This window comes from Nerophis lumbriciformis, linkage group LG28, assembly GCF_033978685.3.
Source record: "Nerophis lumbriciformis linkage group LG28, RoL_Nlum_v2.1, whole genome shotgun sequence".
Taxonomy (NCBI): Eukaryota; Metazoa; Chordata; class Actinopteri; order Syngnathiformes; family Syngnathidae; genus Nerophis; species Nerophis lumbriciformis.
In genome coordinates, this window is record NC_084575.2 from 14,131,760 (window position 1) to 14,159,359 (window position 27,600).

Genomic DNA, 27,600 nt, shown 5'->3' on the forward strand with positions numbered 1-27,600 from the left:
ATAAATTGCACTGATTATCTATTTGTGTATAATTTGGGATTATTGCATCAACATTAAGGGATCGGTTCGCAGCCGAGTGTGAAGCGACTGGGATGAGAATCAGCACCTCCAAGTCCGAGTCCATGGTTCTCGCCCGGAAAAGGGTGGAATGCCATCTTCGGGTTGGGGAGGAGACCCTGCCCCAAGTGGAGGAGTTCAAGTACCTCGGAGTCTTGTTCACGAGTGAGGGAAGAGTGGATCGTGAGATCGACAGGCGGATCGGTGCGGCATCTTCAGTAATGCGGACGCTGTATCGATCCGTTGTGGTGAAGAAGGAGCTGAGCCGGAAGGCAAAGCTCTCAATTTACCGGTCGATCTACGTTCCCATCCTCACCTATGGTCATGAGCTTTGGGTTATGACCGAAAGGACAAGATCACGGGTACAAGCGGCCGAAATGAGTTTCCTCCGCCGGGTGGCGGGGCTCTCCCTTAGAGATAGGGTGAGAAGCTCTGTCATCCGGGGGGAGCTCAAAGTAAAGCCGCTGCTCCTCCACATCGAGAGGAGCCAGATGAGGTGGTTCGGGCATCTGGTCAGGATGCCACCCGATCGCCTCCCTCGGGAGGTGTTTAGGGCACATCCGACCGGTAGGAGGCCACGGGGAAGACCCAGGACACGTTGGGAAGACTATGTCTCCCGGCTGGCCTGGGAACGCCTCGGGATCCCCCGGGAGGAGCTGGACGAAGTGGCTGGGGAGAGGGAAGTCTGGGCTTCCCTGCTTAGGCTGCTGCCCCCGCGACCCGACCTCGGATAAGCGGAAGAAGATGGATGGATGGATGGATTAAGGGAGTATTTTGGATTATATTGATAATGATGCCCTTATGCTGCAACAGTGACTAAGCATAAATGCGAGGACAGTCCTACGTTCTTCTTTGTCACTGCTTTTTGTTGTCTGAGCTCAACTTTTGTGCATGATTACTGTGAGGGTTGTGACCTTACCATGTTACGGAAGACTTACAGCTTGTAAATGAAACCAGCATTGTTATGTACAGTACAGTGATGCCTATTTACCTCTGCTTACCCGTTATTCACAAAACATTTCACTCTCTATCTTTAAATTCATTTGAGTTTTAAATAACCTCCTCCCTGACTGTCTTGTCTGTCCGTCTCCAGTCACTCCTGAGCATCCCGGGCTCGCCCTTCATGTCACGCCACAACAGCCGCAGCAGCATCTTCAGCTTCAAAGGCCGCTCCAAGGACATGGGCTCGGAAAACGAATTCGCCGATGACGAGCACAGTACAGTGGAGGAGAGCGAGGACCGGCGTGGTTCCCTGTTCATCCCTTACCGCCGCAACAGTTACAGCGGCTACAGCCAGGGCTCGTCACGCATCCACCCGCTGGCTCCTCACTCTGGAGGGAAGAGGAACAGCACAGTGGACTGCAATGGCGTGGTGTCTCTCATCGGTCCGGGGCCTGGCAGACGGCTTCTGCCTGAGGTGAAAATAGATAAGGCAGCCACTGATGACAGTGTAAGGACGTCCATGGGACACCTATACAGTATAGGCATGACGGTGGCGGCCTCAGTCTTTGCAGCTTCTCCTCCACAACCTCTTTACCCTTGGCGATTGCTCCTCTCTCTCTCTCTCCTGAATTTATTTTCTTCTACTTCTGATTCGTGAATATCTAATAACCTGTTTTATAATTTAATCTCACTGAGCCTCTTAAAGTGATTAAATACCCTTTTCGGGGTGTCCAAGAACACATAAATTAGCGAGTTAGTGTAGTATCCATGCCACACTGATTGATAAAGGTAGTCATCTGCAAACATATCGTTTGAGAGATACTGTCCTCGCTAGTAGATATTTGTGGTTTGCATAACATGGCTACTTTTTCCAAAATATGTAACTCTCACGAAAGAAATGGACCAAAAACAAATGTATACTGCTGGTTCTTTTGAGGCTTTTTTAGTGTTGTGCCTAATCAGGACAGTCAAACACTATTCATGTTCCTTATTCTCTCGCTCTTTTCTCATATCATAGAGCGCAGTCCTTGTTGTTGGAATTCATGTCAGCTATTGGTAGTGTCCCGAGTCGAAAGCTGACTCAAATTGAACAACATTCAAAGATTTTCTCATCCCATTTAAAATAGATTGAAGAAATAACTAGAAATATATTGAACATTCTAGTTCCCACATATTCAATGAAAATGTAATCAAACGGCCATCACTACTTATGTTACATCATAGTCATCAATGAAAGGAGAAACCTTAATACGAGTTTTTCATCGTTCAGGGTCACGCCAGTCAGTTCGATCTACGCCTCTATTGATTTCTTTCCTTCTTCTACCTCCTTTCCCTTCCTGCTCTTCTCGTGTTCCTTCAGCAGTCCCATGATATTTTCCTCAGTTATCCACTGCTCCTGACCCACTGGAATAATCCTTTTTTCCATTTAATAACAATATTCCTACTCATTGTAGCTAGCATGATAAGAGCTCTGTACTTTTTGCGTCTTTTTTATACCTCTCTCCAGATGTAGCATGGTGCAGCAGCAAATAATGTCTTGAATTCCTCTCTTCACATGACCTGCATGCCGTTGCATGTAGGCTGTTACAGTATTATGTTATGCATAGTTAATTACATGTCCTGGATATAGATTAGTTTCAGACAGTGTTAAAAATATATTATTTGTAGGCACTTGAACAAGCCAGTCGATCTCTCCATTAACACTATGGTAGAGGTCCCCAACCTCTTTTGCACCAGGGACCGGTTTATGGTAGGCATTATTTTCCCAGACCAGCTTTCCACGTGTGGTAGAGGAATACAGCAAAAATAAGTGCATGAAAAATACAACTCACCGTAAGGCTGAATTACTGGGAGTCCTGGCCTTTTCCCCTCTGCTCTCCAATGGCCTTTGTTTTTTACTTGTTTTCGCTAGCTTGTGGGCTTATTTTTTGGCTAACATGTCTTATGTGTTATACACGATATGTCATCGTTGTGGACAAGAGCATAGATATCAGGGCTGGGGATCTTTGGGCACCACTCGATTCGATTCGATTCTTGGGGGTAACAATCCAATTCAGAATCGATTCTCGATTTAAAACATTTCTCAATTCAAAATCGATACTTTTTTAATAACATTGGGTGCAAGTTCTACGATAAACTACATTTCTCCATAAAATAGATAACAAGCTTTGATACATTTCTATATCACTTTAAAGAAAACTGGTTTTGTTTCATAAAATCCTACCCAAACATTTAATAAAATCAAATACAAATAAGACAACAAGAGAAGTATCCCACACTTTTCTTTTCTTAAGTAAATCTGTACAGTATCAGATATGGACATCTACAGTACATCAACAATATGATTTGCCTGAGTGGCTGGACAGGAAGGATTACAAAAAATGTTTTTATAAATAAATATGTAAATATCTATTTTTTTAAATCGATTTTTGATTTTTTTAATTCGATTAAGAATTGTTACAAATAAGAAATGCGTTTCATTCAAATATCGTTTATAGACACCCCATATATATATATATATATATATATATATATATATATATATATATATATATATATACGGTAATACAACTTGCAATTAATTCCATTGGATGGCTTGCTATTTGTATGGATTTCTATTTCTATTCTAAAAGTTATGGATTTATATTTCGTACAATATTTCATACACATATATATTATGCATGCTTTTTTGGTGCAATTTTCCATGCACAAACACATCTGTTAATGCTAGCTTACTTGTGCAATAGGGCTATCTGCAAAAGTACCAGCACTTTATCTTAATAGGCCATATTTTCATCCTTCAGCACACTTAGCACACTTGCACTTTAGCACTCTAGCACATCTCCATCTGCCTTATGCACTTGAACAACTATGTCGATTTTATTCTTGTTCGGTTCTGAGCTGACGTCATTCAGCAACCTACTGTTTTATATGGGTCTCCATTATTTGCAATATTATATCTGTATCTTTATATGTTATGGTACTGTTTATGTCTAATGTTGGTGCTGTCTAACTAAACTTTTTATGGACCTTGTTGTATATACCATCAACCTGCCGGGGAGTGCAGATGGAAATTAGCCTTTGGCTGCAATCTGGCACATTTATATTTTATATGTTCATTAATGTGCATTGTCGCGTGTAACAATGATATAACAAATGGCGACTTTTTATCAGAATTTTTATTGTACATCTATAAACAAGCCTATTAGTGAAGTGAAGTGAATTATATTTTTATTATATAGCGCTTTACATAGTGAAAGCCATTATCTAAGTTACATTTAAACCAGTGTGGGTGGCACTGGGAGCAGGTGGGTAAAGTGTCTTGCCCAAGGATACAACAGCAGTGATGAGGATGGCGGAAGCGGGGCTCAAACCTGGAACCCTCAAGTTGCTGGCATGGCCGCTCTACCAACCAAACTGCGCCGCCAAACCACTAGTGTGTTCTATTGGGACAGGCGCAAGTTAAGTCGGAGAAAATGTGGTCGTTATTAAACTATTTAATGATTTTATGGAGCCTGGTATTAAATACATCACAGACCAGTACCGGTCCCCGTACCGGTGGTTGGGGACCACTGCCCTACTGCACGGAACCATATTCGCTTAAACTTAACAGTTCGTTAAAATAAACGCCACATGCCTTACTATAATTGCAGTAGAGTCACGTGATTTCTTCCAGCCAATCAGGGAAGAAATGTAATGAAAGTATAATCGTGGTATATCATACTGGTTTTTTTTTATTGGGATGGATTGCATAAGTTTCTGGCAGTATACTGCTCCCTGTTGCTTTGGAGGGTGAAATATAAAGTGCTAGCTTGTCCAGATGACTTACAAAATGTTACCTTTAATTTGGATGCATACTTCGTGGGTAAAAAAAACAAACAAACCTAGAAGAACCTAAGCTCATGCAATATTTTAAATGACAGATCAATTATTTAGACCAACTGAGCATGTACTTAGGTATACTTTTATGGCTTAACACATCAATAGTACGCTTGTTTTTGAGTATACACTTGTCTTTTTTCTGAGTATAGACAACAGACATGGAGATTAAGAAGAAGCACTCTGGCTCTCTCATGGTATCTGTGGATCAGCTCAACTCCTCCTTTAAAGGAAAGGACCGCGCCAACAGTCAGATGAGCGTAGTCACCAACACTCTGTTAGACGGTATAGCATGTATTATAGTTACAAATGTTCACCCGCCACACCATCTTTTTAGTTTTAATTTAAACATATGTCAGATGACTCTCTTGTTTATGTGACTTTTCCTTCAATTGTTCGGCAGAATTGGAGGAATCGCAGAGGAAATGCCCCCCTTGTTGGTATAAGTTCGCCAACACATTCCTCATCTGGGAATGCTGCCCCATTTGGCTGAAGATCAAGCATGTACTCTACGTGATTGTCATGGACCCGTTTGTTGACTTGGCCATCACCATCTGCATCGTCCTCAACACACTCTTCATGGCCATGGAGCACTATCCAATGACGCCACACTTTGAGGAGGTCCTCTCTGTTGGCAACCTGGTGAGGAGAATCTTCTTGAGGCTCTTTGGCCAACCAGTATTGAAACTCTCCGACGGTGCCTTAACAAATACGTCAGTGGGTCATTTGGAATGTGCACTTAGGATTACACATGCATACAGTATATAGGGCTTTGATGGGGGGCTCATTAAAGATTTAGCTCTTTTTTAATGTAGCCAGTCAGCCTGCTCTTCAACCCTCATCACCCCCACTCAGGTCAGGTTCCAATTTCCGTTGCGTCTTGCTTACCTCAACAACACATGTGCCTGATTGGCAGAATGTATAGCAGTCATTATGGCCTCTCTGTTGTCTGTCAATGCTGCCAGGGAGCGATGTCGATCAGCCTTCTTTAGGCAATAGCATTAGCTTGGTGTCAGTGCAGGAAATGAGGTCATTGACTTGGTTGTGGATGGTGCAGTATGAGTCATCGGGTGTTCATAATCACATAATTCAGTATTTCATGTAAAATTGTAGTACTATTACGGCCACAATGTATTTTGCCTTTAATTGTAACTATCAGTTAATTACTATACTTTAATGCCCAAATGTGAAGTGCACCTCCCCACCAAGGCCCAATACTGGCCCAAAAATCGACCTAAATTTGGTGTAAAAACACTTCTCTGCAAACGAGCTGCAACTTTTCTTTCTGTCAATCACACATAACAGTTACCTGGACACAGACATGACATTGAAAAAACCCACATGTTTTTTTTAGTAATTGCAGCCTACTTATTTAAACCAACTTTAAATAAGTTGGTTTAAATAATATTTCCAAAATAGTTTTCACTATTTTGGAAACATAGTGAAAATAGTTGGTTTCCAACTATTTTGGAAACCAATGTTTCCAAAATAGTTTTCACTATTTTGGAAACATTCTTAAGATATTTTAGGGATTTTCCTAATAGGGTTTTGTAGATGATTAAGATATTGATCATCCATTAGTTAAAACAGCCGATACCAATATGGACACTGATCACATGTATTAACTGTGTACTTTTTTAATCCATTTATTTTGAGTGCTATAAACAGTTTAACAATATCAGCTATCCTGAATGCAATTTAATTTAACGGTGGCAGACGGGTTAGTGCGTCTGCCTCACAATACGAAGGTCCTGAGTAGTCGTGAGTTCAATCCCGGCCTCAGGATCTTTCTGTGTGGAGTTTGCATGTTCTTCCCGTGACTGCGTGGGTTCCCTCCGGGTACTCCGGCTTCCTCCCACCTCCAAAGACATGCACCTGGGGATAGGTTGATTGGCAACACTAAATTGGCCCTAGTGTGTGGATGTGAGTGTGAATGTCGTCTGTCTATCTGTGTTGGCCCTGCGATGAGGTGGCGACTTGTCCAGGGTGTACCCCGCCTTCCGCCCGATTGTAGCTGAGATAGGCTCCAGCGCCCCCCGCGACCACAAAGGGAATAACGGTAGAAAATGGATGGATGGGCAAGTTATACCACAGCTGCACAGTTATTTTATTTATTATTGAACTTGATGTTATTTTATGTTATTGAGTTTGAATGTATACAACTTGATGTTACTTGATGTTCAATAAATTTGAAAATGTTAAGCTTGGCGTTAGCGTTCTGTTGGGGCGATGGGGGCAGGTGGGGCTTGAAAACTCGCCCTTGTCCAAAGTGGGGGATGACAAAAAAAGTTTGAGAACCACTGCCCTAGTGTGTGAATGTGAGTGTGAATGTTGTCTGTCTATCTGTGTTGGCCCTGCGATGAGGTGGCGACTTGTCCAGGGTGTACCCCGCCTTCCGCCCGATTGTAGCTGAGATAGGCTCCAGCGCCCCCCGCGACCCCGAAGGGAATAAGCGGTAGAAAATGGATGGATGGAATTAAAATATCAATCTACATACTCAAGCATCGATCTTATACTAATACTACCCTTGGTGTCGACACCACCAATTTATGGATTGATTTGCTCTCTTGAAATGCAGTTTATTTGCCGTAATGGAAATTATTATTAGAACTTATGAGAGCAGTTCTACACTGTGTATGGAGATACACAATTATCTGTTAGCTTGTCAGCCAGGGGACTAAAACTAAATACAATATTTGCGAGAGGCGATCGGTGATTATGGTCAGCAGTAAAAGGCATTAATAGGCAATGGCGATCATGTACCGTTTTAGGAAATTCGTCCAATACTGAACCGGTGGCTGATAGATCGGCACATCCCTGATATACTGTATACTGTACAGTGGAACCTGAATTTACGAACCTAATTGGTTTTTAACCAGGGGTTCGTAAATAGAGAAATTTGTATAGTGAAGCACATTTCTCCAAAAGAAACAATGTAAATATGAATAATGGGTTGTAGCCTCTACTAAAGTCCAGCTGATGAGAGCAGAGAAAGAAGCAAACAGAGGGGAAGAAGTTAGAGGAGGGTGAGACGGGGCTCTTTGTATGTGTGGTGCTCATGGAGGAGACACCACTGAACGTGAGGTAGTGTCCTCTTCTCCACTGTTATATAAATCCGTCTTGGCATCTTTTTCCAGAAAACTCCGGTCTCATCACAACTAAAAACTGGCTGTGGTACGAAGCCCGCTTCGTCAATCCCTTCAATCAGAGCAAGCACAAAATGGTTGCCAGCGGGACACAAACTGAATTAATGAAGCATTCGTACACAGAGAGATGGTTCACACACACACACACACACACATATTTGGCATTTTGGCTCGATCAGATCATGAATCAAAAAGTTTGCATTGAGGTTCCACTGTTTGTATATTTTGTTTTAGAAAATGTTTTTTCCAAGAACGGGAATAAGCACCCTCTTGATATGCACCCAAATGAAATATTCGGGTGTAAGCTTTTGAAAACTCTAATGACAGCCCTGTCTTAACATTAGAACTGTAGTTTGTATAAACGGTTTAGTCTGGGCCTGCGTAAGTACGGTACATACTGTGTATGTTATTGTGGTATTTTCACTGTTTTTGACAAGGGAAATCTTCCAAAAAACAGTTTACCTTATAGGAGTGAACCCAATTGTACTGCTGTATGTACCAACAGGATATTCTCTGTGGGTTCGCAGGTTTTCACAGGCATTTTTGCCGGGGAGATGTTTGCCAAATTGATAGCCATGGACCCTTACTATTACTTTCAGGGAGGGTGGAATTGTTTTGATGGTTTTATAGTGACTCTGAGTTTGGTGGAGCTGATGCTGGCAGATGTGGAGGGTCTATCGGTGCTCAGGTCCTTCCGATTGGTAAGTGAAAGCCTTTTTCTCGACAACTTTTTCTATTCGTGTGCAGACATTGTTATTTCGAATACCTTTCCTTCCTTTTCAATGAGTTTAGTGTTGTATTAACCATCAAGAGACTGGTTAGCAGAGACACAATTATACGCTATGGTCTCTACTGGTAGTGATGTTTTGATACGAATGTGAAAAGTAAACCAAACTAAAACCAGGGCTAAATCCCTGCATTTGCTTGACTAGACAGTCCAAATATAGAAAACACTGGAATAACTGTTTCCCATATCTTTTGTAGCTGAGAGTGTTCAAACTCGCCAAATCATGGCCCACACTCAACATGTTGATCAAGATCATCGGTAACTCAGTAGGTGCTCTGGGTAATCTGACACTGGTGCTGGCCATCATCGTCTTCATTTTCGCTGTGGTGGGCATGCAGCTGTTTGGCAAAAGCTACAAGGACTGTGTTTGCAAGATTGCAGAGGACTGTAAGCTGCCTCGCTGGCACATGCATGACTTCTTCCACTCATTCCTGATTGTATTCAGAGTGTTGTGTGGGGAGTGGATTGAAACCATGTGGCATTGTATGGAGGTGGCGGGACAGGGAATGTGCCTCATAGTCTTCATGATGGTCATGGTCATCGGGAACTTGGTGGTAAGAACAAAATTACGTTGTGTCAAAGTTTAAAAAAAAAAACTTATTTATTCATCCTTTTTAACCATTTCTTATGTTGTTGTTTTTCTCGGAGGTGTTGAACTTGTTCCTGGCTTTGCTACTGAGCTCGTTCAGTGCTGACAATCTCGCCGCCACTGATGATGATGGCGAGCCCAACAATCTCCAGCTTGCTGTTGCCCGCATTAAGATAGGGATTGCCTGGTTCAAGGTCCATATGCGTGTCTTTGTTGCTACAGTGCTCAAGAAGGTATCTCATTTCTTTCACGTTCAATAATAGATTTTTATTTGCTGTCTCTTTCTTCTATTGTCACTCACCAACTACAACATTAGTTGGTACACCTCTTCAATCTAATGAAACTTAATAGAAGATTACTATCAAAAATTCCACCATTACAAACACCCTCCAATTGTTTGATATATGTACAGTATCTTACAAAAGTGAGCACACCCCACACCTTACATCATGGGTGTCAAACTCTTGCCCGCGGGCCAAATTTGGCCTGCCGTGTAATTTCACTTGGCCCTTGAGGCGATATCAAATTAACACTAAAGCTGGCCCGCCAATTATATATTGCGGCGGTGTCGCGGTGACAACGCTAATTCTCATACTTGCCAACCCTCCCGGGAGACTTCCAAACTTCAGTGCCCCTCCCGAAAATCGTCACGTCTGCTTTTCGTCCAGTCCAACGTGTGCTGGCCCAGTCACATAACATGTGCGACTTCTGCACGCACACACAATTGAATGCAACGCATACTTCATCAACAGCGATACAGGTTACACTGAGGGTGGCCGCATAAAAAACTTTAACACTGTTAGAAATATACGCCACACTGTGAACCCACACTATACAAGAATGACAAACACATTTCGGGAGAACATCCGCACCGTAACACAACATAAACACAACAGAACAAATACCCAGAACCCTTTGCAGCACTAACTCTTCAGGGACGCTACAAGGTGTGTGTGTGTGTTGGGGGGGGGTTTATTTTGTTATTTTATTTTGTTTCGCTGTGTGTGCGTATAGAAGCCGCACATATCTTATGACTGTGTCTGCACGTTGTTAGAATGGATGATAAGCGGACGTGACGACAGCTCGTAGAGTACGTTAAAGGCAGTGCCTTTAAGGCACGCCCCCAAGACTGTGGTCCGGGTGGACTACGAGATATAATGACTGATGAACACCTTCGTTGGATAATGAAGGTTGCCTCAGCTCAAAGCCTGAGCCTCGACATTAATGAACAAGCATCCAAGAAAAGATGCCAGGTATCTGGCTTGGGCACATCAGATTAGATCAGTGTGTTGCAAACTGAGCAGTTTAAAGTCCTGAATGGTTGGTTTATTCATTGTTATTTTATTTTCAAATTTATTAGCCTGTGGAAAAAGTTAATGTTGATATTTACCTCAGAAGGCTGCAAATAGAAAAGAGGCATTCAATTTTTATTTAAATTGTATTTGATATGCCATTGATATTTTTTAATTATTATTATTATTATTTGAAACTCGATTTTGCATGTCACTATAAAGTTATATAAGCCTTGCTTGTTCAATATTCAATGCAAAACTTGTTTGGGTCCCTATTAAAAGGTTAATTTGTTCAACCTTGGCCCGCGGCTTTGTTCAGTTTTAAATTTTGGCCCACTCTGTAATAGAGTTTGACACCCCTGCCTTACATTAAACGTTTTTTTGTTCTATAGTATTGAAAGAAAACATGGATTTACTTTAAAGTAGTCAAGGTAAAGCTTTTTTTTATCAATGTAGATTTTAGGGCTGCAACAACTAATCGATTAAAATCGATTATAAAAATAGTTGCCGATTAATTTAGTCATCGATTCGTTGGATCTATGCTATGCGCATGCGCAGAGGCAATTAATTTTTTTATTTTAATTTTTTTAACATTTTTTATTTTTTTTATTTTTATAAACCTTTATTTATAAACTGCAACATATACAAACAGCTGAGAAACAATAATCAAAATAAGTATGGCGCCCTTTATGCTGTTTTTTTTTTCAATAAAATACTGGAAAGGATAGAAATGTAGTTTGTCTCTTTTATCCGATTATTAATCGATTGATCGAAGTAATAATCAACAGATTAATCAATTATCAAATTAATCGTTAGTTGCAGCCCTAGTAGATTTACTGTCCACTGAAAATGATTCAAAACACAACCTTTATTGTCTGTTGAGCTGGCAACACACATGAGTACCGAGATAATTGTGTCCCGCCTACAGTCAAGCATGGTAGTGGTCATGTCATGGTCTGTGCTGCGTGAGGGCTTCCGGGAATAGGGAGGCTGATGTTCATCCAGAGAAACAGAAATTGCTATGTGTTCTGTGACATGGACTTTTGGAAACATAGTCCATCCATCCATCCATCTTCTTCCACTTATCTGAGGTCGGGTCGCGGGGGCAGCAGCTTAAGCAGGGAAGCCCAGACTTCCCTCTCCCCAGCCACTTCGTCCAGCTCTTCCCGGGGGATCCCGAGGCGTTCCCAGGCCAGCCGGGAGACATAGTCTTCCCAACGTGTCCTGGGTCTTCCCCGTGGCCTCCTACCGGTCGGACGTGCCCTAAACACCTCTCGAGGGAGGCGATCGGGTGGCATCCTGACCAGATGCCCGAACCACCTCATCTGGCTCCTCTCGATGTGGAGGAGCAGCGGCTTTACTTTGAGCTCCCCGCGGATGACAGTGCTTCTCACCCTATCTCTAAGGGAGAGCCCTGCCACCCGGCGGAGGAAACTCATTTCTGCCGCTTGTACCCGTGATCTTGTCCTTTCGGTCATAACCCAAAGCTCATGACCATAGGTGAGGATGGGAACGTTGATCGACCGGTAAATTGAGAGCTTTGCCTTCCGGCTCAGCTCCTTCTTCACCACAACGGATCGATACAGCGTCCGCATTACTGAAGATGCCGCACCGATCCGCCTGTCGATCTCACGATCCACTCTTCCCTCACTCGTGAACAAGACTCCGAGGTACTTGAACTCCTCCACTTGGGGCAGGGTCTCCTCCCCAACCCGGAGATGGCACTCCACCCTTTTCCGGGCGAGAACCATGGACTCGGACTTGGAGGTGCTGATTCTCATCCCAGTCGCTTCACACTCGGCTGCGAACCGATCCAGCAAGAGCTGAAGATCCTGGCCAGATGAAGCCATCAGGACCACATCTACAAAAAGCAGAGACCTAATCCTGCAGCCACCAAACTGGATCCCCTCAACGCCTTGACTGCGCCTAGAAATTCTGTCCATAAAAGTTATGAACAGAATCGGTGACAAAGGGCAGCCTTGGCGGTGTCCAACCCTCACTGGAAACGTGTCCGACTTACTGCCGGCAATGCGGACCAAGCTCTGACACTGATCATACAGGGAGCGGACCGCCAAAATCAGACAGTCCGTTACCCCATACTCTCTGAGCACTCCACACAGGACTTCCCGAGGGACACGGTCGAATGCCTTCTCCAAGTCCACAAAGCACATGTAGACTGGTTGGGCAAACTCCCATGCACCCTCAAGAACCCTGCCGAGAGTATAGAGCTGGTCTACAGTTCCACGACCAGGACGAAAACCACACTGTTCCTCCTGAATCCGAGGTTCGACTATCCGGCGTAGCCTCCTCTCCAGTACACCTGAATAGACCTTACCGGGAAGGCTGAGGAGTGTGATCCCACGATAGTTAGAACACACCCTCCGGTTCCCCTTCTTAAAGAGAGGAACCACCACCCCGGTCTGCCAATCCAGAGGTACCGCCCCCGATGTCCACGCGATGCTGCAGAGTCTTGTCAACCAAGACAGCCCCACAGCATCCAGAGCCTTAAGGAACTCCGGGCGGATCTCATCCACCCCCGGGGCCTTGCCACCGAGGAGCTTTTTAACTACCTCAGCAACCTCAGCCCCAGAAATAGAAGAGCCCACCACAGATTCCCCAGGCACTGCTTCCTCATAGGAAGATGTGTTGGTGGGATTGAGGAGGTCTTCGAAGTATTCTCTCCACCGATCCACAACATCCGCAGTCGAGGTCAGCAGAACACCATCCTCATCATACACGGTGTTGATAGTGCACTGCTTCCCCTTCCTGAGGCGGCGGATGGTGGTCCAGAATCGCTTCGAAGCCGTCCGGAAGTCGTTTTCCATGGTTTCCCCGAACTCCTCCCATGTCCGAGTTTTTGCCTCCGCAACTGCTGAAGCCGCACACCGTTTGGCCTGTCGGTACCTGTCCGCTGCCTCAGGAGTCCTATGAGCCAAAAGAACCCGATAGGACTCCTTCTTCAGCTTGACGGCATCCCTCACCGCCGGTGTCCACCAACGGGTTCTAGGATTACCGCCACGACAGGCACCAACTACCTTGCGGCCACAGCTCCAATCAGCTGCCTCGACAATAGAGGCGCAGAACATGGTCCGCTCGGACTCAATGTCCAGCACCTCCCTCGTGACATGTTCAAAGTTCTTCCGGAGGTGGGAATTGAAACTCTCTCTGACAGGAGACTCTGCCAAACGTTCCCAGCAAACCCTCACAATGCGTTTGGGCCTGCCAGGTCTGTCCGGCATCCTCCCCCACCATCGCAGCCAACTCACCACCAGGTGGTGATCGGTTGAAAGCTCCGCCCCTCTCTTCACCCGAGTGTCCAAAACATGAGGCCGCAAATCCGATGACACAACTACAAAGTCGATCATGGAACTGCGGCCTAGGGTGTCCTGGTGCCAAGTGCACATATGGACACCCTTATGTTTGAACATGGTGTTCATTATGGACAATCTGTGGCGGGCACAAAAGTCCAATAACCAAACTCCACTCGGGTTCAGATCTGGGCGGCCATTCTTCCCAATCACGCCTCTCCAGGTTTCACTGTCGCTGCCAACATGAGCATTGAAGTTCCCCAGTAGAACGAGGGAATCACCCGGGGGAGCACTCTCAAGTACTCCCTCGAGCGAATCCAAAAAGGGTGGGTACTCTGAGCTGCGGTTTGGCGCGTAAGCGCAAACCACAGTCAGGACCCGTCCCCCCACCCGAAGGCGGAGGGAAGCTACCCTCTCGTCCACCGGGTTGAACTCCAACGTGCAGGCTCTGAGCCGGGGGGCAACAAGAATTGCCACCCCAGCCCGTCGCCTCTCATTGCCGGCAACGCCAGAGTGGAAGAGAGTCCATCCCCTCTCGAGAGAACTGGTTCCAGAGCCCTTGCTGTGCATCGAAGTGAGTCCGACTATATCTAGCCAGAACTTCTCGACCTCGCGCACTAGCTCAGTCTCCTTCCCCCCCCAGCGAGGTGACGTTCCACGTCCCAAGAGCTAGCTTCTGTAGCCGAGGATCGGACCGCCAAGTGCCCTGCCTTCGGCTGCCGCCCAGCTCACACTGCACCCGACCTCTATGACCCCTGCTATGGGTGGTGAGCCCATAGCAAACATAGTAACAATTTAAAACACACTTCCAAGATGATAAGTGTCTTGCTGAGGAACATGAAGGTGATAGAGTGGCCAAGTACGTCTCCTCCCGACCTGAACCCAATTAAACACCTGTGAGGCATCCTCAAGCCGAAGTAAGGAAAGAATGTTTGGGGGGGCAAGGTGTCTAACAACCACTAGCTGCACCGGCGATGCCATCATGGAAGAGTGGAAGGTGATTCCAGTAAGAACCTGTGCAGCTCTAGTCAATTCCATGCCAAAGAAGATTTAAGACAATGCTACATAACAATGGTGCTCACATTAAATATTCACACCAAATGTTCACTGTGAGGTGTACGTAATTGTGTTGCCGCTTAATTAGACCACAACAGCTGTTTTTTCAGCGGACAATGGATTTATACTGCTATCCAAGCTGTGCACTGACTAGTTATAGGTATATCCATTATAGAATAGATATATCCAAGTTTACTTTCCGCAGTATTATCCCTAGAAAACCTATAATTATAGCAGTTGCGGTACTTCCTTTTGTGTGATACTGTACCATAAATTTTAATATGAAAGTGTCAACACTCTGTAGAATGGCATTCACTCTATTAGAGCAGTGGTTCTCAACCTTTTTTCAGTGATGTACCCCCTGTGATTTTTTTTTTAATTCAAGTACCCCCTAATCAGAGCAAAGCGTTTTTGGTTGAAAAAAAGAGATAAAGAAGTAAAATACAGCACTGTGTCATCAGTTTCTGATTTATTAAATTGTATAACAGTGCAAAATATTGCTCATTTGTAGTGGTCTTTCTTGAACTATTTGGAAAAAAAGATAGGTTTTTATTTATATTTCTAAAGGATTTTTGAATTGTTGCTATTTTTAGAATATTTTAAAAAAGTCTCACGTACCCCTTGGCATACCTTCAAGTACCCCCAGGGGTACGCGTACCCCCATTTGAGAACCACTGTATTAGAGAAATAAAATTCATAACATGTAAAAATAAGATAGATGTATTCATTTACGTTAAAAACACATGTGACCTACTGTATGTATGTCAACCTGCAGACAAAACATCTCTGCAGCCACAGCGTACAGACAACTTTTAATCCCAACTATTCTGTGGTGGAATCCTGTTGAATTGATGACTAACTCTTACAAATTGCTTTTTTTTTTTAAATGACAATTTTACTCTTTGAGGTTCATTGTTTATTGAGGATTCCCATTAGCTGACGTACAAAAGGCAGGCTAGTCTTCCTGGGGTCCTTTTCAAAAGTTCAACGTAAAATAATAATACACAGATCCAGTTACAAAACATACACAAATCCAATTACAAATAGAAGGTACAATGTTTTTTCATGGAGTGACAATAACAAACGTTTTGTACCCATGACAACATTCCTATACCTATTTAGCCATGGAAAAGGTACATCTTTGACAAATAAAATAATAAGAGTCATATGGCATAGTTTAGACTTTAAGTGACAGGAATAGACTCACACCACGACTATGTCTGACAATACCATACCTTTTTTTCACTCTCACCTGCAGCCTGTCGAGGATGAACAGAAACCTCTGGATGAAATGTATGAGAAAAAACTTAACTGCATCGCAAACCACTCGGTAGACATCAACCGGGAACTGGACTATGCTAAAAATGGCAACGGCACGACCAGCGGCATTGGCAGCAGCGTTGGAAAGTACATGATTGATGAAGACTATATGTCCTTCATCCATAATCCCAACCTGACCGTGTGTGTACCGATTGCTGTTGGCGAATCGGATTTTGAAAACCTTAACACAGAGGACTTCAGCAGTGAGTCGGATGTGGAGAACAGCAAAGATGTGAGTAGGACAGATTGGAAACGACATTCTGTCTCCAGTAGAAGCAAAAAATCATGTTGAGATGACCCATTTTTAAGTCAAAGTGCAAGGATTGTATATTTGTCCGGCTCAGATGTCTTCAACAGGGAGGTATTACATTTTTTATTGGTTTAACTTTCTTTAAAACATTTATTTTTTCTGCCACAAATTTTGGAGTTGCTCTGCATGAGTCCACACCTCACCTTTCACAACAATGATTTATGCCCAGCATGTAGAGATACCCTACATGTCTGGATCTCTTCTTCCGCGGCAAATACTTAGCCTTTCGTAACCACTTGGATTTGATTACAGAGTTTAATGCATGACGCAAGAAACACTTGCTGTCTTTCACTTTTACTTTGGTACGCTTCAGATGTCTGCATAGTGAAAATGCATATTGACAAATCCGAATACAATTATGGTTACATCTTTGTGTCTAGAAAATATGAATTTCTGCTTGATATAGGGAGGTTGTTGCTAAATAGGTAACACTGATCCGTCCTGCTATGTCTTCTCCTTATTTGACAGACCAGTTTTGTATGTGCTTGGTTCAGAAGTGGAGTTAGGATGCATACCGCCAAATCTATTCTCGGCTGTCTAAATGTATTTGTGGCGGCCACAAATAGATGAATGTATGGAAAACACTGAGTATTGTAATTGAATTAATCTGGTTGCCATCCTAAAACCGTCAATGGAGGTCATTATCATTAATTTTTTCACACTCTTGTGAAAATAAATTAAACCTAAAATCTTAACCTATATGCAAAAGCATCTTGCAAGCGACTCCTTGCCTGTAGCATATACCTACTGTGTTGTATGAGGTCTAAAATAGAAGAAGCAGAGAAGTGTGTATCAACTTGACCTGGTTTATTTTTGGAAAGGAGATAAAGCAGCACCACTATTACGCTAAATACCTACACCAGGTTTATATTAGAGCAAGCTCTCTTAAAGCAGGACCCACTGCAAGGAGCCTCCATAAGCAAAGCCACCACTGTCAAGACTTGGTCCGGGGTGTTTGCTTTTCCAGGATGCAACGGAAAGTTGGCACGGGCGAGACGGGAATTAAGGTACATGGCGGGTTTTAATATATCAATTTAATATATCAAAAAAAGGGATAAATGAAAGCGCGCACAGTGGCGGATAATAAACTATGAAACCAAAAGACTATAGCAAAAAGTACAAATGAAAAGCACGCACAGTGGCGGAGAATAAACTATGAAAAACAAAAAGATTATAAACATGGAACAAAAACTTACTTGGCATGGACAAAAAAGGAGCAGCGTGAACGATGGACATGAAAAGGAGTTAGAGGCATGAACAGAGCATAAATGTGTTGTGAGGTCGTCAGAAAGACAAACTGAAAAAACACTGAACTTAAATACTATGGACATGATTAGTGAAAGCAGGTGCGTGACTCAAAACGTGAAACAGGTGCATGATGTGACAGGCGAAAACCAATGGTTGCTATGGTGACCAGACAAGGGAGTGAAAAGCCAGAAACTAAACAAAACATGACTTAAAACAAAACATGATGATTACACAGACATGACAACCACTGACCAATCAGAAAAGCAACGATACAGGCGGATGTTTGGAGAGAAAGCAAGATGAGCGCTAGTGAAGGAGAACTTTTCAAAGCAGATTTTTGCTGACAATATAAGATCACAAAGTGCAGTATCATTCTCTTTCCAACTAAATTCGGTTTGATTCTGATAGTCTAATAATAAATTCTATTTATAGTCATTAATCAGAGCAATTATGTGTGAGACAAAATGAAGGCATACTACATTTAAGTCAAGTCATTCAAGGGAAAAGTCATTACTGCGAATATTTTTTATGAATGTATTTGAGCTGAGGTTTAATTGCTATCTTTCGATTCTGTACTGCGAGGTAGAGCGCAAATGAGTCACTAGAGTATGCACCACTACAACATTTACAGAATAGTAGTAATAAATCAAGTGATTCACTCAAACACATTATTGAAATAGCTGCACACTCAACCTATGTTCGCTCTTCCTCTCCTAGCTGGATGACACCAGTTCATCTGAGGGCAGCACAATAGACATTAAGCCCGATGTGGAGGAGGTGGCAGTCGTGGAGGTGGTGGAGGAATACCTTGACCCAGATGCCTGCTGGACAGATGGTATGTAGTATAAACGCCATAAAACGAGATTGATCGTGCATTTCAATAACACACATTGCGTCGTTGTCATCCAGAATGTGTGGCAAAATACAAGTGCTGTGATGTCCCAATCACTCACGGCTGGGGAAAGCACTGGTGGTTTCTGAGGAAGACTTGCTATCTGATAGTGGAGCACAACTGGTTTGAAACACTCATCATCTTCATGATCTTACTAAGCAGTGGAGCCCTGGTAAGATAGCACTTGTTTCAATAAACTTGAACATTAAATTAAGATAACCTTAAGCATAGGCTGTCAATTGTTCTCATTAGGTTCGAGGAAACTAATCCTTTTTACGAGGTGTGCCATCGCCTAATATTCTTCTTCAGCTTGTATGATTTTGTCTAATGGATAGCCGAGCGCTGTAATGTATCAACCTTTCATCCGACAAAATCCAGCTTAGCTCTGCAGCTTTTCTGGAGCGAGGAAGCCTGTGGCCAAATGAAAAAACTCTTAAATGCTGAAGAGTGGGCCAGGGGCAACTCTAGTATATTTAGGGGTGCTCAGCCCTCAATCACAATGTTAAGCAATATTGCAAGAATAACCTAAAAAAAATACTTTGAATGTTAAAACTACTATAATTCAACGAATATAGGAATATTGTGTTTGCACATTTTTGCAACAACACAACTTTTTTGTCTAAAATATGGTCAGAATGAACAATCATTTAAATATAATATAATATTAATTTAGATTTGATTATTAATCTACATGAACAATTGGGATACTCTACCTATACCACAGACCAAGGGCCTGATTTACTAGGATCCAAGTACCAGATGCTAAACAGTGTGTGCAATCTTTAAAATTGCGTGTACTATTCAACTAGTGGTGCAGATCGTCTTAAATAAATTAATATTTTGCGCGTATTATACAGGGCATCAACACGAAGACATGCGATCATTTACTGCTCATTCATTTTATCATGCCCTTCGCTGTAGCGTTTTGCTATGTTTTCAAACATGCATCTACCACTTTTTATGGGCATTTTAGACACAGTTCAAAGTGCATCTACAACAGAATCACCTTTTTTTTCAGTGATCAATGTGCTCTTACGGTAAAAAGGCTGCACTTAATGTCCTCAAGACGCAAGAAAATGCATACTTCGGGAAGTTTTTATCATATAGGAAACATGTTGATAATATATATCCTATGTCATAAAGATGGACGGCATTAAAAAAAAAACACATCAATTTAGTTTGTTTTAATCATCCCCTTAATTTAATTCACCCAGCATGCAGTATAAAATTATAAAAGGATGTTGCAGAAGAGACTACATGTCTAATAATTTTTTTTCTGACAGTCCAAATTTGTTAACACACACACGAATGACGGAGGGCTCTCTGTCCATCGTCTGTCTTTCTCACGGCCGTGTGTGTGTGTCATTTTGCACATATTTTTGAGATATGCCAAATAAAATGCTAAATTGTGCTCTCAAGAAGATAATTAATGTTGATAAATCACATTGCACATGCTGCATAATCTATTAGCATCTTCTCCTCCCAGTATTGTGGGCATTCTGACGATCGGCATATATTTTGCAAAAAATATTGAAGACAGAGACGCAAAATTGATAACACGCCTTATTCTGCTCTCCTAACAGACGCAATCCACTTTGCACACGTTTAGTAGATCAGCGTTGCGTGTGCGATCAAGTATGCACATGTTTACGTACACGCAAACATTTAGTAAATCAGGCCCGAAGAGTTTTTTTTAAACATGACATTGATATTAAGTGATATTACTAATATATTATACTGGCCATTTGTGGTAAATGTGTTACTTATTTAGAACTAAACTTGACACTCACCTTTGTGCTTAGCATCACAAATTGTATTTTCTTAAATACTTTTAAACGTTCAACTTTTAATCATGTAAAGCACAATGAGCTACCTTGTCTTGCTTTTGAATTAAACAAAAGAACATTAATTAATATTAAATAATTGACAATGTGACATTAAATGAGTCCTATTATGCAAAACCAACTTTTATTACCTATTATTACCTACTGTTGTGTATTTAGGATCTGCATAGGTCTGGAAAATTGGAAATCAAACAAAAAAGCATTGCGGTGATATTTATAAAACAATCTTGCCTTCCTTAATTATTCCCTTTATCCGTTTGGAATTTGCCCCATTTGTGACGTTTTTCCCATTGGTGACGTCAGTGGATTATCCGTATACGGTAAAGTTTTACCGGAAGAGCTTTGCGTCAGTCCACCATTGTAGTCCAACACGGTAGTCAATAAGCTCCTTCTTTTTCGCCATTCTCTTGACTGGCTCGTAATCACACGCATCCTCTGATGTTGCCATTTCTAAAATGAAGTAGCGTATAGTTCAAACTTAAATCTATGACTAGACACACTGTTGAAGCAGAGGTGCGTGCGTGCGTGCGTGCGTGCGTGCGTGCGTGCGTGCGTGCGTGCGTGCGTGCGTGCTCGCGTGCGTGCGTGCGTGCGTGCGTGCGTGCGTGCGTGCGTGCTTGTTGATAGGGGATGCGGGTCATCGGGGTATTGTTTTTAGGTCCGTAAAGCACTTTGCGTTGCATTTCTTCTTATGAAAAGTGCTTTATAAATAAAGTTTGATTTTATTTGATTTCAGGTTTTCTATAGCAATTTAAAGGCTAAATGTCCAATAGCGATAACAATAGTAATATTTTCCTAGCTTGTTTTATATGATTTCATGCAATAGGTATGATAACAACAGTTGAATTGTTATATTTAACATCTTATTATAGCAATAACATTGCCAAATTACTTGACAATGACATTTAAAGGAGGAAAAGCTTTTGGAAATTAGCTAGCTTATCTGACACTGCCATTTTAGAAAAGTTATATCCTGTATTATTCATATGTCACATATTCCAAAATGTTTCCTATTGGTCTCCTAGAGATTTAACGGGTTTAGATCAAGTACAAAACTGTTTTGGGCCCATTCTAGGACATTTAAAGTGTCGCTGACAGAGATATAAGTAGATTCGTCAGCATGCTGTAGCAGCCCATGTAAGCGATGTACCTACGTAGCGTCCATCTTTGGGTGGGCCACTTATCCGTTCAAGACAATGCAATGCCCTGCATATTGAAAATAAATCATAACTAGCTTATTTTTTAAACAATTTTCATTTGGTTTACTTTGTTGACAATATAAAACATGTGCTAGTAATACACATTTAATTTCATTTTAATTTGTTAAAAAAATCTTAGCTATAAGATATTATGTAAGTGTCCTTGTTTCACCTGTATTTTGCAACCTTATGCAGCACAATGTGCCAGCATTCCTGTTGACTTTGTTTCTGTGCCACCTACATCAATGGTATTCCCTGGCACGTATTCCCTACTAGTTTAGGCTCGCTGTAGGGACACAGCTGAAAGGGACATGACGTATGTAGGCAAGGCAAGTTCATTTATAGAGCACAATTCGTACACGGGGCAATTCAAAGTGATTTAAAGAAAATTACAAGAATGCATAAATTAAATCATAATCATAATTCAAATAAAAAATATAAAAAATCATAAAAACAATCCAAATTAAAATTTAAATCAATCAAATTGTTTAGATAAAATACTTACAGTTGTTACATACACAATTAAATAAGTGTTTTCAGCCTGTATATGAAACATTGCCAACATTGAGGCCTGTCTCACATCTTCTGGAAGACTTTTTTCAGATTTGTGGAGCATAAATTTGAAACACAGTCTCACCATGTTTGGTCCTGATTCTAGGCACCAGCAGGAAACCAAGGTTCTCAAAGTTCGAGATGGTACATATGGTACTAACATGTGAAATATGTACTTTGGCACAAGACAATGAAAAGACTTGTACACAAGCAGAGCTGTTTTAAAGTCTATTTTCTGAGCGACAGGAAGCCAGCAAGCATCGGACTAATTTAGTCATATTTCCTGTTTCTAGTCAGGACTCGAGCAACATTATTCTGGATATACTGCAGCTGCTTTACAGCTCGTTTAGAGAGCCCAGAGAGAGAGCCATTACAATAGTCTAACCTGCTGGAGACTATAAGATGGATTAATCTTTCTACGTCTGATTTAGACAATATTCCTCTGACTTTGGCAATGTTTTTCAGTTCATAAAAAGCTGCTGATGGTATTGACTTAATGTGGCTATTATAGTTCAAGACTGAGTCCATTATTACACCTAGATTTCTAATCTGACTATTAGGTGTCAGAGAGATGGTCTCAAGGTGACTAGTAATAGTTTCTCTTCACTTTTGTGGGCCAAAGACAATGATTTCTGTTTTGTTTGAGTTTAGCTGAAGAATTAAGGACATAACCAGATATGCCACCCAGTTTTCTAACCTCTGTAATAAGATACTGCGGTCAACTGTGTCCAAGGCAGCGCTCAGGTCCAGCAGAACCAAGACTGAGAGTTTTCCTGCGTCTGTGTTCAGGCGGAAATCTAGAATAATTATGGTTGGTGACACCTAGAATAATCCTCTTCAGACCTGTAAGTGGCAGTAATATGTATTTTAAAGTGGTTCAACTGAATTGCTTCTGTAGATTAGAGTTGATTGTTGTCATTTGAAATGAAATGTATGTTTCTTTGGCCCATACCACATCGCTCCTCAAAGTTTCTATGTGAAATTCTATAAATGCTGAAACAGATTCATTGTAGCTTTGTGTATGCGATGCTTCTGTTCTGCTCCATAGGCCTTTGAAGATGTCTACATTGAGCAAAGGAAGACCATCCGCATTATTCTGGAGTATGCTGATCGCGTTTTCACCTACATTTTCATCCTGGAGATGTTGCTTAAGTGGGTGGCTTATGGCTTCGTTAAGTACTTCACTAACGCCTGGTGCTGGTTGGACTTCTTCATAGTGGATGTAAGTACATTATGTGTTCTGATTGCAAACATCTCCTGTCATTTGGCTTAGCTCCTAATGGTGACGTCTAGAAGTAATGCAACAACGATGAGAATGTTTGGAAGTCAAAAGTAGCAAATGTACTCTCTGCAGGAGCTTATCAACATTTCGGTCGCTCCTCGGTTTGTACTGTTTTTTTAGCACACAGGTTGTAGTACGAGAGGTGTAACGGTATGCCATAACCACGGTTCGATACGTGCCTCGGTTTGGTTCGGCTCAGTTCGGGTACAGTCAGGGAACAAAATGAAAGTTCCTCATTGGCTGAGGTGCAGCGTTAATAGTTTCAGTTCGTAGCCCCCGCATCTACTGAACACATTTTCAATACAGTGCTTTATGGTCTCTGTCCGTTTGCCTATTTTACAGAGAAAGCAAAGTGTTTCCAAACAGGAGACTGTAATGACAGAGGAGGGATTTCAAAGTTCTAGCTTTTACTTGGCACTATTGCTAGCTTTGACTCCTGCTAGTTAAAGGCTAGGCTACACTCTTTGTTGACAGAGTAATAAATACACGACACACACTTCCTGCCCCTCACTCAACATGTACCGAAACTTGTACGCTTCTATACCAAAACAAACGCTTCGCAATGAAGAATCCAAATATGAACACATGTACCGTTACATCTCTACTTAGTACATTAGTCTTCCGTTAGTCCTCTGTTCTAGCTGCTGAGCCCTTTTCCACCAAATTGTTACAATTTACTGTAAGAAAAAGTACAGTATTTTAGTATTTTATTCAGTGCTCTAACAAAATGTGTCCCATAACCAAAATTGCTTTTGAAGTATGGCAAAGTGTATTATAACACAGCCATAAAAAAACTGACATTTTCCAAACCTTTCTTGGAATTTAATTACAGAAATCGAGGCAAGTGAACTACTCGGCTGCAACCAGCAGAGGTTCCATTGATTCACTTCAACTAATTTGTTATTTAAAGAAAAACATATACGCCAGCTATGGGTGGTTGAACTACATCTATAAAGACCTCTGCAATTGCAACTACTCAAGGCAGCATTATTCTGCTCATACACATACCTACTTAAAGAAGATTCTGATCGGTATTTTCATGTTCTATTATGTCACAACCCCTTAAATGTATTGATCGTACAATTGTGGTCAAAAGTTTACATCCACTCATCACGGGCATGAATGTCTTTGGGTGCTTAGTGATTTATCTAGACCGTTCTTTTTACAGGGTGAAAATATTAATTAATTAATACAACAGCTCCAAAAATGGTTCTAGAAGACTTTCCCAACCAGAAGTTTTATTTAAAAAATAAAATTAAAAAATAAAATAGACACACAATATACTTTTTTGGCAGAAAAATACATTAGATATTGTTCTGGCTCCTTAAGGGCCATAATGTTTTTATTTGAGTGTTTGAATATGGTTAACGTCTTCTGTTTTAATTTGTAAAGGTGTTAGAGTATTTTAATGATAAAAAGAAAATGAGTGTTGTGTGCTCCACTTCCGGTTTATGTGACGTCACCTGAGTTCACTTCTTGTTGTAGATATCAATCTATAAATCAAAAAGTCTGTGTTAAAAGAGCACGACCTGTATAATCAGAGTGCACACATAATTGGAAAGCTTAGTTGCTCAAACAGCATTGTGTTTATACAAGTTTAGATTGAGGTATGGCGATTCTTAAAGGGGAAATACATTAATGTCTCTTATATTCATATTAGCATTTAGGCGAGCTAGCGCAAGTTTATAAAAGTGCGGTCATCCATCACAGTCTTTCGTTGATTAAAATGTAAAACCTAAAAATTACCGTCGGGTTTCCTGCAGTTTATTAATACGGATATCGTTACATATAGAGGTACAGTGTCATCTATTGCATGTATATGCGACAACAAGCCAATCAAACAAATCGACCTACTGTAATGTGATTGTGAGCGAGGTTGACCAGATAATGCCAAATTTTAACTTTAAAATAGACAGCACCGAATCCTTCGGTGGCGGTCCGAAGGCTGCCACAAATAAATGAATATACGTGAAACCTTGGTGTATACTTAACCCTGGATGTATGATTCAGTGTAAAATTTAAGAAAACCCACAAATAATAAACATCCGATTCTTGTTTTTAAAGGTCATCATTGCACCGTGGAAAAACAACAGTTTTTTCTAAGCACAACTGTATTTCCGTTATTTATCACAGAAATGTAATTTTAAATTCAAACAAATCTAAGACCGACAGCGTTCTGAGGTCCTCATGTATTAGGAACCATTTGATAGCTAAACTCAAATGTCACAAGAAGCAAACCTCACACCTAATGTCTTCTCTATCACAGCAGGTGCCTATTTGTGTGTCTCTCTCTTTAAGTTAAGCGTGGCATTGTGCTGCAGTGGCGGGGCAGCGAGGGTCCTTGTTTGAGGGTCCAGGGTAAGGCTCATGTTGCTGTGGTGGGACTCTCAGAAATAGTCCTTGATCCTCTGCTTTCTTCTCTTTCTCCTCTCTTAAGTGATGAAAGTGTACTGTACTTGTCAGTATGTTCTTGTGTCACATTGGTTTAGTGTCTGTGAAAACATCCCTCCTCAGATTGTTTTCCCTTTGTTGGACTCCCTTTTTATCTTCTCTCTCCCTCTCACTGTGTCAACCACAAGTTTCTTTCCAGCTGCTCATCGCTCCACTCACGTGCCAAACTAAACCGAACACGGATAGAAAGCATTTGTCTGAGGCGATTTGCTAAGCAAATGAACAAGATGTTGTGTAGCTGTAGTCCATGTATGTCTTGTACAGTGGTACCTCGGTTTTCGTTGGTAATCCGTTCCAAAAAGTCAGAGGGAGACCGTATCTATGACGAATGATGCAGTTTTCCCGTGAGAAATAATCAGCTCCAGTCACTCAAAAATAATAACATAAAATGTAACACATGTATGAAATGTATATTTAATAGAGAATACATCCAGAAAGCATTGTAAAATACATAAACATTTAACACCACTTTCACCTTTATTAGGATGGAGTGGAGGTAGGAGTCACACAGAAGGCACCTTTGTAATTTGCTATGAGTTCTGTCTTGAATTTAATAGTTTTTCACCGTCTTTATCAACATACTTGCACTAGCAACTTTTTTTGGCCCGACTGCGGCTTATTTTGCAGCCATATTCAATATAAATAACAGACTTGTGCAGTGTGCAAAGAACTACATAGTCCGCCAATGATTATGTCATAGAAGGGCGACAAAGCTAGGGGAGTTGATAGCAGGCTCGGCCAACATTGGCACGTTTTGTAATAAAGACAGTGTATTCAAAACATGACAAGATTCAATGAGTGGGATTCTTTGTGGAATTCTCCACGGTATACTACGGGGGAAAATAAGCTAGTTTATTAAGTGTAAGGTTTGGCCGTACAAGAACCGAGATTGGCAAATATTTTCATCGAAAACCAAGTCCTACGAAAAGTGTGATGTACAAAATACTGTACAAGGTACCACTGTATATGTTTAGACAACCATCCTTTCAGTGCATCCGGCCCGATCTTTTCACCCTGTCCCCTCTAACCATGTGGGTCCTCTCTTTCTTCCCCGCCCCTTCCTTCTTCCTCTGTCCCTATTTGTGTAGGTGTCTATAGTCAGCCTTATAGCTAATGCCTTGGGCTACTCCGATCTTGGCCCAATTAAGTCACTCAGGACACTGAGGGCCTTGCGACCCCTCAGAGCCCTGTCACGTTTTGAAGGGATGAGGGTAAGACCCAAGATACCAATCAGCTGGTGCTTCTGCATGCAATTTCAATAAAAGCAACAACACATGCTAGGGATGGCACGCTAGCAAGTGGGGGGAAGAACACGTTTTGCATGGATTCAGATCACATCAAAATACTGTTACTCTCCCACACGAAAAAAACAAACTTGTGCATGCACTTGGGTGCCCTTTTACAATAAGTGACGGTTCCCAGGTGAATACGTCATCACGGGGCATC

The 27,600-nt window shown here is 41.8% G+C and overlaps 1 protein-coding gene across 3 annotated transcripts in view; it reads left to right on the forward strand.

The window, feature by feature from the left end:
- Positions 1–27,600, forward strand: part of LOC133570876 (sodium channel protein type 8 subunit alpha-like) — a 118,605-nt gene that overhangs the window by 78,457 nt on the left and 12,548 nt on the right. For 2 of the 3 annotated variants that reach the window (XM_061923640.1, XM_061923639.1), the window contains exons 12-22: positions 1,151–1,474; positions 5,031–5,163; positions 5,282–5,520; positions 8,552–8,725; positions 9,009–9,365; positions 9,460–9,633; positions 16,315–16,608; positions 18,652–18,769; positions 18,844–18,998; positions 23,470–23,643; positions 27,243–27,365. In XM_061923640.1, coding sequence (XP_061779624.1) covers positions 1,151–1,474; positions 5,031–5,163; positions 5,282–5,520; positions 8,552–8,725; positions 9,009–9,365; positions 9,460–9,633; positions 16,315–16,608; positions 18,652–18,769; positions 18,844–18,998; positions 23,470–23,643; positions 27,243–27,365 — 2,265 coding nt within the window. The remainder of the gene's footprint in view (positions 1–1,150; positions 1,475–5,030; positions 5,164–5,281; positions 5,521–8,551; positions 8,726–9,008; positions 9,366–9,459; positions 9,634–16,314; positions 16,609–18,651; positions 18,770–18,843; positions 18,999–23,469; positions 23,644–27,242; positions 27,366–27,600) is intronic. The other variant, XM_061923641.1, reaches the window with a different exon arrangement.